This window comes from Astatotilapia calliptera, chromosome 18, assembly GCF_900246225.1.
Source record: "Astatotilapia calliptera chromosome 18, fAstCal1.2, whole genome shotgun sequence".
Lineage (NCBI taxonomy): Eukaryota > Metazoa > Chordata > Actinopteri > Cichliformes > Cichlidae > Astatotilapia > Astatotilapia calliptera.
In genome coordinates, this window is record NC_039319.1 from 21,268,729 (window position 1) to 21,285,746 (window position 17,018).

General features: G+C 45.4%; 1 protein-coding gene across 1 annotated transcript; it reads left to right on the forward strand.

Annotated features, from left to right (window-relative positions):
* Window positions 1-3,085: 3,085 nt before the first annotated feature.
* On the forward strand, window positions 3,086-15,602 carry cbarpa (CACN subunit beta associated regulatory protein a). Its single transcript, XM_026148840.1, has 11 exons — window positions 3,086-3,337; window positions 3,598-3,787; window positions 7,157-7,228; window positions 10,261-10,406; window positions 10,608-10,669; window positions 10,781-10,943; window positions 11,030-11,210; window positions 11,292-11,435; window positions 11,798-11,978; window positions 12,392-12,596; window positions 12,675-15,602. The coding sequence occupies exons 3-11, from the start codon at window positions 7,181-7,183 to the stop codon at window positions 14,563-14,565; spliced, it is 3,021 nt and encodes a 1,006-aa protein (XP_026004625.1). The 5' UTR covers window positions 3,086-3,337; window positions 3,598-3,787; window positions 7,157-7,180; the 3' UTR covers window positions 14,566-15,602.
* Window positions 15,603-17,018: the final 1,416 nt, after the last annotated feature.

Here is a 17,018-nt window from a genome sequence, read left to right on the forward strand (position 1 = left end):
GAGCGCTCACAGAGAGCCCATCTCTGGTCTGGTCGAGGCTGCACCTGTCATGTGATGCACAGCCGAGTGGACTGGCTTGGAGTAAAGTGACGTATGAAGCCGAGGAGTGAAGAGAAATGGAGCTCATATGTGTCTCCTCACGGTGGCTAAAAATAACCATACCCACAGCACCCCCGTTTTACAGCCTGCGTCACTGCACTTCCACATGACCTGCATCACCTCACACCCTCACTCACCTCTCTCCCAAACGCAGACATGCAGAGCTTCTTTCATCACGTCTTTTCTGCCTGAAAAACCTCGGCATCCCTTGCTGTTCTCCTCTGGTTTCCTTTGCATAACTGTTTCAGCAGTCACCGAGCTCTCTCTGTGCCTTGTATAACTGATACGAGAAGTTTATGCACAGGAAAACCAGTTTTTTAACCACTGCTGACTTCACTGGAATTTAGAAGGAATCCCATGCTGACCTCTCCCTGATCTTTTCTCCTTTAAATAACTCCCTGAACTTCATGTTCCAGTGATATTTTCATGGAGGATCTGACCTCCCTTTGGAGATTGCGTTCTCCTCCTCCTCCTCTTTTTCTTCCTCGTATTTATCTCCGTTCACTCCAGCGCTTTGCTGAGAGGAGTGAGATGAGAGAGGCCGCTGCTTTACATTCTTCAGGCCTCACAGAAAACAATTCCACAGGATGTCCTGCTCTTCGGAGCATGCACAGACGCAGCTCTGACGTCAGCCCTCCAAGAACACACACGCACACACACCCACTGCGTCCATCCTCTCTTTCTCATTCCTCCCACCCCAACACGGCCTCTCCTGGCATCATTTCCCAGATGTTTCAGTTCCCTGGCAGGCTGATTTACCCCTTGTATTTCCTGGAATTTTTTTTTTTAGATAAAACAGTCGTATGTGACGAATTTTATCTGAAATATTTTAACAAAGACCTCACTGATCAGCTAAGAAAATCTAGATGGAATGTAGCTTTTAGACACCACTAATAAGAACGCAATAAAGAAAGAGGGCACTACTGTTTGTTTCATTCATCTGTTGTTGCCGTTTTATGACACAGCACAATAAGATCAAGGAGATTAAGATGCAAAGAAATAACTATTAAAACTACAAGAACAAAAGTGACAAGTAGAATCACAAAACACCACGCACTGAGCAGATCTCGTTTAAAACCATTGAGTCTTTGTTGATTTGTAGCTCCACCTTTCCAAAGCATTTATTAACATATGCCTTAGTTCCCTCTAAGTACACCCACGCTTACTGTGAGGCAAGTCAGTTCCAGTGTACTGTGATCATGTGTAAATGGTGACAGTGTAGCCTGTGAAAGGAGGCGTAATACAGTCTTCCTACAGATTAGAGATAGAACTAAAAAAAGCTAGAAAATCCAAAGATGTCTAACACATTGTACTCAAAGGCCAGTGTTACAGATCTGGCACTGAGCCACTTTGCTATATTCAGTTTTCTTCCCTACTCGTGCAACTTGTTCATTAATTATTATCCAAAACAATCACCATGTTACAAAGATAGCGCTCCACACGTGCCGTTCCCTCTGAGATCTGTCACGTCCGCTGAGTAATACTTTAACAGCTTTGATATGCGGAAAACATTTAAAAAAAGTAGAATTTCCTCTTTTCTGCAATAATTTTAGATGCTGTTCCAACATGAATGCTGTCTTATTCTTTATTTATCAGGATACTGATACTCTCATATGCAGCAGAGAAAGTTATACATTTTTCTTATTTTAATAAGAAAAACTCATGTCCATGATGAGTCTCTCCATATAATTAGGGTTATCTGGCCTTATCCACTGTGCCTCATTGTATATAATGAAAAGTGTATTTACATTTCAAGGGAAGAGCTCTCTCTGGCTTTTTGAGTAATTAGGTTCTTGTTAATGGAAAAAGGGTTTGAGGAGATTAATATATTCCAAAAAAGTGACCTGGAAGAAAAGAGAGAACACATTTAAGACCGTAGCAGCTTAGTCACCGGTGGCAGAGGACACCGTCACAGTTTCCTGTGCCCAACACATTAATGTGTACCGCCACTGAATAAATACATTTTGGTGATTTCAGTCACCCTGAACTGATTTCCCAAGTTGAATTAAATCACTTGTCACGTGTGGTTATTTCTGTCGCTCAGCTTTGAACCAGTTCTCGAAAGTTTTCGGAGAGGCGGGGGAAACAAACCCAACAACAACCCAAAAATAGCTCTTCGGATGTCTAAGTGCCCCCCTGTTTCCTGTTTTCATAGAGGCACAGGTTACACATCTATTCATTTTGGTGCTGAGGCATTTTCTGTTTGTGCAAAACATCATGCAAGGAGTGCACACTGCAGAGGTTAGAGCTGCAAACTGTGGATTCCATTGTGGGTGCAGATGCAATATGCAGTTTGTAGCCTATATGATGCGAAAACAGAGACAAGCACAACAATAAAAAAAAAGGGTCATGTAAACAACAAAACCTTAAACTAGCAGATGGATTCAAATCATTTACAAGCACTCTTACGGAGGTGGGTTAACTTAGCCATATTTAGCCAAATGCACCCAAACAATAAACATCACAGATTAAGAGCAACATGAAAAGGAGGGCAGATAAATTCTTTCTGCAGAAAAGCATCCTCACTAGAATCCAAATGTGCAGCAGCTTTCACTTTTTAGATGGACTAACTCTATTGAATTAGAGTGAAATGAAGCTTTATTTAGCTGTTTTTTCCCTGGACCATCTGGACAAAACCTGCAAGCAGATCGTCCAGTTTTTATTTCTGCAACCCCCCCCCCCCCCAAAAAAAACAACAACAACAACAACAACAACAAAACCCAGACAGAAACAAACAAAACAAATTAAAATGAATTAAGTCAAACAAAACATTGAAAAAACAGCAGTGCAACGCTGCCACCACGTGGCTAAACATGAGATTACAAAAAAAAACGTTTTAAGGGGATCCGTCTGCTCCTGCTATAGGACACAGACTCAAACACTGCAAAAAGGGAAACTTGGGCATATTTCAGTGACTTATTTAAACATCTGCATCGATATATATATATGGCTCAGATAATTACTGATCCCCCCTCCCTCCCTCTCCCTCTCAGTAGATACCATTCATGAGCAGCTGGTGTGAATGAGGACGGGTTTTCTCCTCCATCTCGCATCATCACCACCATCACCACCACCGTCGTCGTCAGTGCCTGTCACGTGGTGCGTCGGGAGCGGGCGGTGGGTGTGTCTAATCGCGTGTGGCTTCATTCATAACTACAGTCTTTATTTGAAGCCCAAATTAAAGTATGCAGACGGGGCAGGCTGCCGGTGGACCGCTTCAAACGGAGTCTACAGCCGGGTGAGTCCGATCCTTGCGCCTCACACACACACACACACTGATCAGGTTACACGGACCTACAGCTGTGCTCACGGTTTAATGTGGTACTATTTCATTATGTAATAGGTGGGATAGGTGACACAGCCGACTCTAGATCGCAGCATCTGATTTATTGGGGCATGTCTGAGGCGCGGGCGGGGGTCCTCAGCTGAGCCCCCACACTCCAGCGTGTCCGGCACATGAAGGCTCCTGGGTGACTAATCGTGATTTATTCCCCGCAGGCTGAGATCAGACGTCGCAGAGATATGGGGCTGTCCTGATCCGCGGGTTTTCGGAGGAGAGGGGAAGATGCTGCCGAGGCTGCTGCTGCTGCTGATGCTGAGGTTGCTGAGCGCCGCCGGCTGCAGCGGATCGCTGTAGTCGGGCCCCACAGAGCGGAGCGAAGCACCGTCAACAACGCCTGTATAGACCGTAAGATGCATCACATCTGGAGCACATCATCGTGCAGTCACACGTCAGACTGACATCCATTACCCGCCCCCCTTCCTCCTTAGTCCGGACAGTATTTATGAAAGTGACACCATCCGCTCCATTACCGTGACATAAAGTACACCAAGACGTCGTCAGAGATGATGTTACATTCTAACATGACTTCAGACCCTGGGACTAACACGCGCACGCACGCACGCACGCACGCGTTGGATTAGGTTATATTTTTTTGCCACCAGTCGGGGTCAGTGTTTTAAACTTCAGCTTCAGTATTTACCGACAAAATGATGGTGAAGCTGATGCACTGCTACTAGGTTACAATTACTAATACTATAGCACCGAAAATTATTTTTTAAAAGATCATGATAATAACGACAATAATGACATTTTCCAAGCCTGACTGGAGATTCACGGTCTGTCCAGCTTCTAAAACTCAAGCAATCCAGTATTTTAATAAATATGTTAATAATTAGACTTGACTTAATTTGTGAAATTAGTTTAAAAGAGCCCCGTGGATTTGTCTGGATGTAATAATTGAATACACAGAGAATGCAAGAGTGCCTTCAAGGATACATTTTAAAACCATCATCCAAAGTTTATGACTGACTGTTACGTGATCAGCAGAAAGAAGACAGATGGTTTCTGAAAAAAAAAAACATCTGGAGTTATAATTAATCTAATTAATTATCTGTTCTGGTTCTGCCTGATCCCAGCGTGGTGGAAACCCTCCAAGACACACACACACACACACACACACACACACACACACACACACACACACACACACACACACACACACACACACACACACACACACACACACACACACACACACACACACACACAGAGACCATTAAATGCTCACTCTAACCTCATTCCATCTCAAAATTGTGTCTTCCTGAGTTGAAATCCTCATGTCTGTTATGGGGATCTGCTTTTTTGCCCACATAAAGAAGACCCGTGTCCCCCTCAGTGTACATCTCACCAGTGATTAAGGTCCCCCCACCATACCCCGACTGCTCTCAAGCACATTTTGACAAGTGCCAAGCGTTCACTGAAGATAATTCGACAGCAGAAGAATGGGCCGTGTGTGTCTGTGCGTATTCTCGCCTCAATTCAGAGCTGCGTTCACATCATAGTTACCTCGAGCTTGTTGGTTTGTATGAGCTCTTACATAAAATATGGCTCTCACATGGTGAGGGAATGTGCGGCGGTGTTATCAGCATGCTTGAAGAATGCGGTCTTGAGCCGATGTTACACAAGCTGAACTCTGTGTAAATATTAATGGGGTGTCAGCTCGTCTTCCTTTGCTCGCACCTTTCTGCAGGAGAGGTTAGTTTACCAGATGTGAGCAGATGTTTGGGAGCTTTAGCTGAGAGACATTTGTGAGGGGTTTTGTGCCATTTCGGTGGATGTCAGCTAATCTCAGCAAAGCAGTCGACCCAGTCAACTGTCAGGCTTACATTCTTGGGGATGTTAAAGGGGAATTACTTCAGTTTTGCAATATCCAGCTCAGCTGACTTGTTTTTGGAGGTTATTAAAGTCTGATGAATTCATGTTATCTCCATGATCTGTGGCTGCTGGTATGCAGACAGCCTTCATTACTAACCAGCGTATTTCAAGTTTGAGGGGAGTGGATGAGCTCCAGGAGGAATTCAAAAGAAGATTCTGCTGGAGTGCATTTTCTAGCCTAAAAGTCTGCAGCATCAAGCACCGGAGCCAGGGTTTTTAGCAATATTGAACTCTGTAGATTTCCATATTTTTCATCTTTTCAGTTTCTTCAGAAACCTCGCTTTTGGATTCCTTTGCCGCCTTAAAACCCCACCGTGTGCCATTTATCTATAATTACCACAAAGTCCGGCTCAAATTGTCAAAATGCCAGCTTTCAGAAACAGCTCTGATGGCGTGACGCACCACAAATGCACTGTAGCCGTGGTCTGCATCTTCATCTTATAAAGACATTAAAGCTGAACTATCAGGTTCTCTGCCAAACCATCAGCCCGCACACGCATCCCCAAATTATTTCCAGGCAATGAGTAACAATCATCACCCTAATGATATGAAGATGTAGCTGCACATTGCTGCTGTGCCATTCTCAAATGGTCTTTCATTTGATGTGGACATGACAACAGATAACATCCTGTGGTAAAAATACGGCTGCGAGTACATCTGTGCGTGCAAGTGAGATGTGATGACGCATAAGTTGTGAGTTCTGCGAGACAGAATTACAATAGTGGTTTTAAATGGCCCATTTGTCGGGTACTATTTTCAGCTGTGCATTAATACTCTCTGGGTGCTCTCATTAATATTTTACAGCACTGATGTATGTGGTATTTAAAATAAACTCTGCCATATGCTGACTGTAAAACAAGAGCACATCACGCTGTACAATGCTGTGGCTCTCTCAGGTGTTTTGGATGGTTATAAAGTAGAGTTATGTGGCTCAGAGGCTTATCCTACCGTGCAAAAGTCTTGAGTCACCCTTCATTTCTTTTGGTTTTGGTATGAAAATGGGAAATAGGTGCAGCGATATACTGAAACAGACTGAAGCGGTAGCTGGCGTAGGATCCGACCCCTACTTGCTTTACCTATCTCCCGACCTCCTGCACACTAAGTGACAACAGTTTCCATTCTGATGAAGCTTCAGTGAACAGTAGATGGATCAATTGAAGGATCAGATGCATCTTTGAGGTCTTGTGTCATGTGTTTGCTGGATTTTCTTTCTCATTTCTTAAGGACATGACTTGCAGACATTGTTTATCTGCTGTAGATAGTTTTGCAGTCCTGCAACTTCTTCGTTTGTCCTCCAATTGTCCAGTTTCCTCACATTTTTAATGACACTCTGCAGACCATGCTGAGATACGTCAAGTTTTCAGCTGAAATTGGAACAAACAATGTGTAAAGAAATAAGGCGTTACTCAAGACTTTATGCACTGTTTATTTGTAAACGTTATGATTAGTGAGGGCTTTGACATTTTCATATCCTTAGCATATCTTTAAAACTCCTTTGTCCAACAGGCTAGCCAGTCCCAAATATTTTTATTTTGCAGTCTTGATAACTAACCCGTTTCAGTGTTCAGGGTGTATACCAGTATTATAAAAGTTGCGCGATCAGAGCACCCTGCAGTGGAGTTAAATTCCCAGCCTAGATGATTGTTTCAGCCCAGTCTTGTGGGATCTTTCCACACCGACTTAGTTCTGGATTCGATGAGAAAACGACTGCGCATCTTACCAGTGATCACACTGTTTACACCTAAGACTTTTCAGCATAACTTAACAGGAATTGTGTTGCTGTCTAGTAAGAAGCGTCAGCTCAGTGTGTGACATTCTTCACTTTCTCATCCTCTGCAGGGTTCACTCACACCGACCTTTACCATGAGCAATGATCTGCCTGTTCTGACAACTCTGACTGAGAGCTCCACTGTGAGTACTGTCAACACCTTTGACACAAACTGGTCAGTGCGTCCACTGGTGCTGTGCTCGGCAAATTTCAGTATTGATCTAATAGCAAGTAAACACAGGGCCAATATGACTGACACCAGTGCTTTCAACTTATAAAGACAGCTTATGTAGGGGAGAGCAGTGTGTCATGATTTGATGGATCACTAAAGCATGTCATGCTAGTATCGATCTGATACCAACACTAGCATTGATCTGTATCAATTTAAAGCAATATTTGAACTGAATACAAGCTACTGCTGGACATAGATGGGTAACATCCTCTTGACTTACTGTCACCTGGATCTGGAGCTGTATTGTTAATAAACACTGAAGCCGAATTTGACCAGAATAGGAACTGAAATCTTTAACAAACTGAAGTAATAAAGTAGCTTTTGTTCTTTCCTGGCAACTAGCGAGATACCGGCAGACTAATGGCTCAGACAGGTCGAGCCTCTGTGTGACATAAAGGACGGTTTTCACTCTCTCCTGTCTGCAGTGGACGAGTTGGCAAATATAACATTAGAAGACATTAGAAAATATCACTAAAATACATTATTATTACTACTTTATTACTATAGTTATTTTTAGGCGTTTGGACCCTAAAAGGGTCTAAACTCACATGAATCATCAGCCCTTTCTGGTTTAATAAGCAGATAATGACGTTAGATTGAGCCTGTGATTGAAGCTGACTGAGACTGATTGAGGCTCATACTGAAGAGCCTCTGAGAGCATAGTGGAGGCAGTGAAAATCAGCTGTTTTTGCTCCTTTCAAACGTGCACACGCCGTTTTCTAACAGGCCATTGCTTTTCTTTGCCTCATGTTCGGAGTAAACTGGATATATTTGGGGGTTGGCTCGCTCTTCTGACAACAACTTTAAATAGGCAGCAGCAGGCTTCGGGTTTGCTTTAATAACCTTGCTGCTGCTCCTATTAAGGTCATCATCTAAAAGTTGGAGCTTCTCCGCCTCACAGTTAACTCTAAAGCTCCATAATGGCCGTATGTCACACTTTCCTGCTGAATTAAAAAACACAAAGACTTGCAGCAGATGAATATTCTGCATGTGATGCGGGGGGGGGAGAGAAACCAATTATTTTTCCTGCTTTTTGAAGCTGACATGGGAAGAAGAGCCAGGAAAGTCTCGGTGCAGTGTGTGGATTGCTCATGTGCGTTGGAATCCTCCTCCTCTTCCTCCTCCGATTTCCATTTTTAGCCTGCTGAGGCCTCATTTCCCCTTCTTTGAGAAGAGCTGGGAAATTGAATTAAGGGTCTCGCTGACGTTTCGATTAGCATCCACGGGCTCACTCAGCCAAGACAGAGTATTAATCAGACGAACGCAGATGTACACAAGTGTGCGTCTGGATAAGAATCACTGTGAGGGACTTAAGAGAGTCTTTTAGTGTTAATTCCACTCATTAAATATTACAGCGCTTAGCTGACCGCCTAATGCCAAAGAGAGAGAGAGAGAGAGATCCCTCAGTGCTGTGAAGCTCTGAACTGTGCAGCCACCAGTTCACTGCAACACAACGTAACAACAGAGATACTGCATGTAAGCTTGTGCCTTATTGTGCTTCTGAAGGAAGGAGTTATGAGCTCCAGCTATGCCATGTGAATACAAGCGGTGCAGATTAATTTGATGTTGCGCAACCCAAATGGGAGAAGAGTACAGAGAGTACCAGTTTGACGGGTTTTTAGTGAGACGCTTTGTGTTCTTAAAAAGGGAGAAATTCAGATTTTTAAACTTGTTACTGTCAGCAGTAACACTTGTTTTTTCTTGAAGTGCAAAAATAGCTTTAGTGTTACTGTTTCATTGGTATTTGATTAACACTGCTTTTCCATTTGCACTTTTCTCTAATATTTGTTAATAAACAATGAGATGAATTAAACTGGTCACTGGATTAAACCACGAGTCGGTAAAGTGACCCCAGCCTTTCTGTGTGCTCTGTCATCTTCTTCAGCCTCAGCTGTAACAGACATGCACACTACTGATGAGTTTCAGTTCAGATTGAGACTAACAAATCAATGGCAAAAAAATGACCCTCTCGTTATGGTGTCATAAGTTGGTTGTTACACTAAAACTTTCAAATGTAAAGCTACTCGTTATGTGGAATGGTCCTTATTAATATTACACTGTGATGTATATAAAGTGGGTCCATGGTGTAAATGTTAACACATTTGCCATACACATGTCAAAGATCCCTCTGAGCTTTTGTGATATGGTGTGTTATCCTGCTGGAAGAAGCCATCAGAAGATGGAAACACTGTGGTCATGAAGAGACGGACTTGATCAGCAACACTCAGGTGCTCATTGGACAAAAATATCCCCCACAGTATTACATCACCAGCAACATGAGCTGTTGAGAAAAGGCTTGAGCTTTCATGTGGTTTGCACCAAATTCTGATCCTACCATCAGGAAGTCCATGTGAGCTGTAGCTTTAGTTTCCCATTCTCAGCAGACAGGAACCTGCTTCTGCTTCTGCGACGTGTTTAGAGATGCTCTTGTGCACAGCTTGGTTGTAAAGAGGGGGGTATTTGAGTTACTGCTGCTTTTATACCAGTTCAAATCAGTCTGGCGATTCTCCTTGGATATTTTCTCTTTTTAGAAACACTTTCTGTAAACTCTAGATCATGTGGGGGAAAAAAATCAGTAGATCAGCAGTCTGGCCCCAGCAGCAACGACGGCCACTTAAAATCACCTTGTTTCTTTATTCTGATGTTCAGTTTGAACTTCATCAGATCGTTTTGACAACATCCACATGCCTAAATGCACTGAGTTGCTTCCATGTGATTGATAATGCAGATATCTAGTCGTCCAAGCAGTTGAACAGGTGTAATTTTCTTTATATTTATTTTATGGAACTTATCCAACTTTGAAAACAAACCTTGATTTATTGATTTAATATTTGATTAATAATTTGATTAATATAAGCAAGATGTTATGGCTGATTGCCCCTCTGAAATGAAAAAAGGTTTGACCAAACGTGCCACCCTCTTTTCACGATTGCCTCCCATCAGGATGTGCCGGTGTCGGCCGGTCAGGTAGAGAACTATGTCCTGCTGTTGGTGCTGCTGAGCGTTTTCGCAGGGGGGATGCTGGTCCTGCTCTCCCTCCTGCTCCTCTTCTGTCACCGGTGCTGCATGGGTGGGAGACGCTACTCCAGGTGAGCGCTACCTTGCAAAGTGACACACTGCGTGGGGACTAGCAGGTCAGGCTTGCCTCGACGGCACTCGGGGATTACAGGGGCCGATGTGATTATGACCGCCGTGGATTAAAGCTGAAAATGAAATGGAAAGCTGCGAGGTGACGCTGTGTTTTTGCTTCCACGAGAGAGATCTGAGTAAAACTCATTTGCCTCTTTCAGAGCGAGCGATGACCCTGAGAAGACAAACACCACTTATGCTGAGGATTCTCAGCCCACGCAAGGTCAGAGCTGTGTAAATGTTTCACGTTCTTGTTTTTTTCTTTCGGTCCGCTGTCGTCAATAACTCCATTATTCCTCTCCCTTGCTGTGTCCTTGTTGTCTTTGTCACTCAGAAATCACCATTCGTCTCGATGAATCGGATGCCCTCTCAGCATCGAGCTGTCACGATGGAGAGCCAGAGCGATTCATCTCCACCGGGTCCACGGGCCGCAGAGTCTCCTTCAATGAGTCTGCACTTTATGAACAGGAGAAAACGACTCAGGACAAAGGACGCAGGTACAGCTCAACTGAGCTTGGGATTTTTTATCATTTAGATAAGCTGTTTGATGCCATGAGCTCAGGCGCTCAATCTTTATGTTCAGGTACACCCTGACCGAAGGAGACTTCCACCACCTGAAAAAGGCCCGGCTGACCCACCTTCACCTGCCTCCGGCACCATGTGACCTAAAAATACTCACCATCATGGAATGCGACTCAACAGAGAGCAGCACCATAAACATCAGTGAGACAGCAGCTCCCAAGCTACCCCTCACCATCTACCAGGTATGCTTGAAATCACACATTGTTCAGTCACTGGAGCAGACTCTCTCAAGGATAACATGCGATTCAATTCTTTCTCTCCAGCCCGCTAAGAAGAGAGTCTCTGACTGGATGGGCCAGAGCCTCAGCGGGGGTCTGCCAGGAGACCGACACCACTCCGTCATCCTGGACGAGGGGCCCAGGCAGTCTTTATCAGCCATGAAACCACAGCACACACGTTCTCAGACAGTGAGTTTGACTTTTATTCACCTCCCACTGAGAATAAAAGAAATAGGTGGGTCTTAATAAGTCTTAAAATTTAAAAATAAGCCTGCATTCAGTAAAAGGCAGGAATACAGTATACAATTAAGTGCAGATTCATCTGCTTTCATCAAACATTAACAGAGCTGTGAAAATCAGCTGCCACGGGCGCTGAAAGCTGCTGATGCGCTTTGACATCAGTCATCACTGCTACTCAGTGACAAAATGACAAACTGCTGTCCCCCGAGGACTTTGCCTCTGCCCATCACAATCCATCTTAGCTCTCCCGCTTCAGCTCCTCCTTAATGTGTCACCACCACCCTCCCCGTCCTCCTCGTCTCTTCTGCCAGATGGAGGCTATTGGCGACAGGGGAGAGGCCGAGAGCGAGACGAGTCAAACTGTGGGCCAAGCTTCAGTTCTGCATTTCTTCTCCAAACTGCGGCGTCACGCCAGTCTGGAGGGGGCAGGGCCTTACTTCAGGAGGTGGAAGTTTGACACCACGCATCGCGCTGCAAGTCTCGATGCCAAAGGTTTGTGTGCATGACAGAAATGGATCACTCAGACATGGTTAGTTCAGCCAGGGCACAAAATCAGTCACAGTTACAATCCTGACAAATACGCTGGACTCTGTTATGATGACTAAAGTTGGTGGTTTGACCCCTGGTTAGTCCAGTCTGCTTGCCAAAGATAGTGAAGCCCGTGTGGCTACAAATGTTATCATTTTAGATAAGGATCTGTTGTCACTGATGCTCTGCTCCGTCTGGGAATCGTGCTCTCATGTATGCATGTGGATGGACAGAAAAGTCCCAGATCAGAGCCATGCTGCCAAATATGTATTACTGCTGATGGGAATATCACGCTTCTTTTGACTTTAGCGGCCCTGACTGAAATAAGACAAAGCGTGGGTAAGGGCTAACCTTCTTATCATATGAATTTCTCACAGGGTCCCCCAAGAGAAGGCCCTTTCAGAGACAGAGAGCAGCCAGTGAAACCACTGATCACACTGAAGACGATTCCTCTCCTCTCCGAGATGAGGCCATTGAATCTTTTCCACATACACCCATCCAGACCGGAGGCCTCCAGTCACTCTCTGCAGAGTCTCTCTCTCATCCCCAAACTGCACCCACATCTTCAGTCTTCCTTAGCAGGTACACCTCTGCCTATAATACCATGACTTAACACCATGCAATTTACCGAATTGTCTGACAGTTTTCCCATCATTGCAGGCTTAATCTGGAGCCCATGGTGGAGGTAGGTGGTAGCAGCACCAGGAGAGAAGAGTTCAGTTTGCCACCAGATCGCTGCCTCGCCCAGAGGCAAGAGGAGGTTACAGTTAATGGAACAGGAACACTGAAAGAGGCAGTCGTAGGAACAGCAGCAGGATCGGGAGGAGACGGGCTGGAGTCAGCGGACGAAGATGAGTTGTTTGGGACGCAACAAGAAGCTGTCATTCCGGAAAGGTTTGAAGACATGTTGAGGAAAGACGCAAAAACAGATGGTGCGATGGCAGACGCAAGGAAAAAGAACGAGGTAGAGCCAGATGATGGAGATGAAGTGGTGTTGGGGGCAGAAGCCAGACAAAGGACCGACTCGGGCTCATCGCTTTCCTTCATGCTTCCCCAGGAGAGCCTGGAGGCGCCTCCTTCCTTGTACAGAGAAATTTGGAGCTTGCGAGCCTCTCTGGAGCTGTATGCTTCCTCAGACCAGAGCAGCACAGACCGGGAGTCCATCCGCAGCGATGCGGACAGCGTCTCATCCCTTGGCGGTGCAGGAGCTCGTTCTGGCCTCGACAGTTGCTTGTCCCAAGACCTGGATGATGAGCCTGAAGGAGATGGGGAGGGAGAGGGGTTGGAAGGGGGAACCAGAGGGGCATTGGGTTTAGACAGTGAGATGGGAAGTGGACCTGGGGGAGAGGGTGAGGGGGGGAACAGAAAGCTCCTTCAGATGGACAGTGGTTACGCCTCCATCGAAGCTCCATCCAGGGCCCCTGAGGAGATGCGACTGTTTGGGACTCCCGGTGCCCCACGAGGGAAAACAGCATCAGAGAGGAGGTTGTTTTTCACCAACTCCGGTAGAAAGGGTTCAGTATGTGAGAGCATCGAGGCCAGGCTGTTTCAGGAGGAGCTGGAGGATGAGATGGCAAACAGCACCGAGCCAGAGGAGAAACTAAAGGAGAAACGACAGAGCGGCAGCCAAACTCTCACCCTCCAAGATTCACATCAACCTCTGAAATCTCTTCACCCTCAGAAATCTCCAGAATCGCAAACACAGCTGATGTCTCCACTTGTGAAAACAATCGCACAGCCCACCAGTCCTCACCGAACACGTCTCCGCCGCCGTGACTACAGCATAGATGAGAAGACGGACGCCCTATTTAACGAGTTCCTTCGCCACGACCCACGGTTCGACCAGCAGGACTCCCCGTTACGTTCCAGGCACCGATCCAGAGTTCACCTCCGGAAACAGTGGCAAAGACATAAGCAATACAGCGATCCTGGCTCGAGCTCTGGGGGAAGATACTCCCCGTCTTTGGAGAGGCAGAGGTTCACGCCGCTGAGGAGAGGGGACAGCGCTGGTTACCCTCTGGACACCAGATACCACAGCACCCTCTCGCGCATCGCAAGTGCTGCTGATGAAGAAGCCAGCGAGGTCGCGGCTTCTGAGGAGGCAGCAAAGGAAAGAGCAGAGAGCGCAGATCCATCACACGAAGGCGCGGCAGATGATTCCCCACAAAGCGCTGCCAACAAAACATCCGAAGGAGACGAGGCAACAACAAAGAGCAGCTCTTGTTGTGCAGCTTCAGCTGGTGAGACCGATGGCTGCCAAGCCTCCGCAGAGAGACAGACAGCAGAAAGCACAACTTGCCAGTCTGTAACCACGGTGCCTGCACAAAAGAGCTTCATGGACCCAAGAGTTGACAACAAGAACAACAACAGCAGTCAGGCTATCCTATCAGAGGTCTCCCTGCAGGCACAGAGCAGTCTGACAGACAAGCTAGCTGTGTCAGTGGAAGAGAGGCTTTACAGCGGCCTGCGCAGCACAGAGATCAGCCAGGGGGAACCGGAGCGTGTGCTCACAGTGGCTCGCACAGCCTCACCTGGATTCAGTCCCACGTAACTTGTTAATGTCTGTTTTCCAGTCTGTTGTCTATAGAGCGCACACCCAGATAAACGGGTCCACAACAGTTCAAACATCCTCGTGTTTCAGATGTCTTAAAAAAAAAGAAAGAAAAAAAAGGACGGAAGTACATTCTCGCTCAAGCATTTCCATTCACACCTCAGCTGTCACTGTGATGCCCATGTGACGCGTGATAATCCCTTCCATTGGTAATCATGGGGGAAAAAAAAGAAGAAATAAAGAATTGCACTCAACCCATCATAAGGAAACCTACATATTTTCAGACTTAACTGAATTCTTGGCATGCTACCGTAGGTCCGAACATCATCATATGTGAATACTGTACAGTTTACAAAAAAGCACTTTGATGGGAAGACAGACAATGATGGCGTTTGTTCCCCCTCATTTTAAAAACCATATCCTCAAGTGTCCTTCTTGTCTCGACCATCATGAGGTTAAATGTCTGTGTGAGCTGTTGTCAGAACAATGCTGACCATGTTGAAAAAAAGAAAAAAAAAAAAGAAACAGCGTAACAATTCTTCAGTGCTTGCCGCCCTCTCTTTCATGAACATGTCTTAAAAGTAAAAACAGATGGGAAGCACAATCCAGTCAGCAGGCGTTTTTCCATCCTCATATTTTACCCGTTTTTATTCTTGTTAGCCATCTGTCCCCTGTGCATCAATCAGGTTGTGTCCGGGAGGAGTGGAGTGAGTGCTGCTGAGGGAAGACTGACAGATGATGCTTAAATAGTGACACAGTAGCCTCTCAGGCTTTTAGACAGATGGTTTGGTGATGGGAGAGCCGATGCTGTGAGGCACGGGAGGTTGGAATAGCTCCTGCGACATTGTCTGTCAGAAAGGCAGTGGGAGTGTGTGCTTCCAAATAAAAGTTTGGTGATTTACTGCATTTCTCAAAATCAGCAATGGAAGTAATCTTACTAAAAAATGAAGGCCGGGTAGGCGAAGTCAGATTCTTTTATGCCACAGAGCTCCATATTTGTTGTCTAAACATTATTACATAAACATCAGTGAGTCACACTGTTGGACTGTTCTGTCATTACAATGAGAGCAGCTACCGAGCCCCGCAGACATCATCCCGCTGCCATAAATACAACGCCGAGCACCAAATGCATCATTCTCCAGCTGAACGCTGCCCTGCCAACGCTCGGGAAAAAAAAGCACTTTTTACACTTGAGAGATACTCGCTTCTTTGCCAGAAAAATCTCAGCCCAATGACTTTAACCTGCATCGCACAACCATCGTAAATCTAAGCAACCCATCCAGCTGGGTAGAAAGTGATGTGCGGCTTAATTATGCAGTCCAGAGTCTCAGAGGCGTCTTCTGGTGGAAGTGGTTTAAGGCAAAATTTAACAGCTAATCTTAAGATGAGAGTCCATGGGAACAAGCGTAATTATCCTCAAAGCTTTAAGAATATTAAATGCTCGCGGATGAACTGTACAGCAAACTCTCTTAGCTGATAACTGGTTTTTATGAGCTCTTCATCCAGCTAAGGGATTTTAAACTAGTCACACAATCCTGATGTTTGGTTTATATAATCTTTGTGTTGTTGTTCTAAATAACTCCTGGGAATTATTTTTTAAATTTCCTGTGAAACTACAATTTGCATCTTTAAGGACACGTTCGTTGTCAATATATCACATTTTGTTTCGTTCAGTCCATGAGTACATCACCTCCCTTAGGAGAACCAGAAGAGACGCTACACCAAGGAATTGATCTAATATGGAAAACTAATTATCAAGTTTTCCTCTCCTGCTTTCAGTTTGTACTCTTTGTTTTGCATTCATGTGAGAAATACTTCATTTTCTAATGCGTGATGAAGACTGTCAACTGGGAAATGAAACGGTAGGTACACAGGTTTTTTTTTAAACTTCTGTTTGAGCTCAAATGTGCATCTCATGAAATTTTTAACCCTCCTTCAGGGTGCTTTAGTGTGCAGAAAATTCAAAACGTCTCGCAGCCTCAACAAAAGCTCGACCTTGTGAGGCGAAAAATCGATTTGCACTTTAAGTTTTTCAGATTTTCCTTTTTAATAAATGAATTTTTGCTGCTGATCTGTCAGCTGACAAGAGTGAGACCAGTAACCTTAAGTGTGCCCTCACGTACAAATCACCCTCCCGTCTTCGGTCTGTTAGCGCGACATCTCTCTTCTTCATTTGTCTCGTCGTACGGAGAGCCTCTCCGTCGACCTTGCTGACGTGGGAAGCGCTCATCTCTCTCTCCCTCCCTCACAGTGGTGACTCACCTGCTCTCTGATCTATTCCCAGTGAGGAGCTGATGATGGGCCTGCCTGCGTAAGAGGGGGGTTGGGGGGGAAAAGGACACCCGCTGAAGTGATCGGCACAGCAAAGAACATCACTGCATGCCGCCCGCAACCGCAGCATCACCCTGACTACCTAATTGCTGCAGACACGAGAGGAAGATGAGTCTAATATT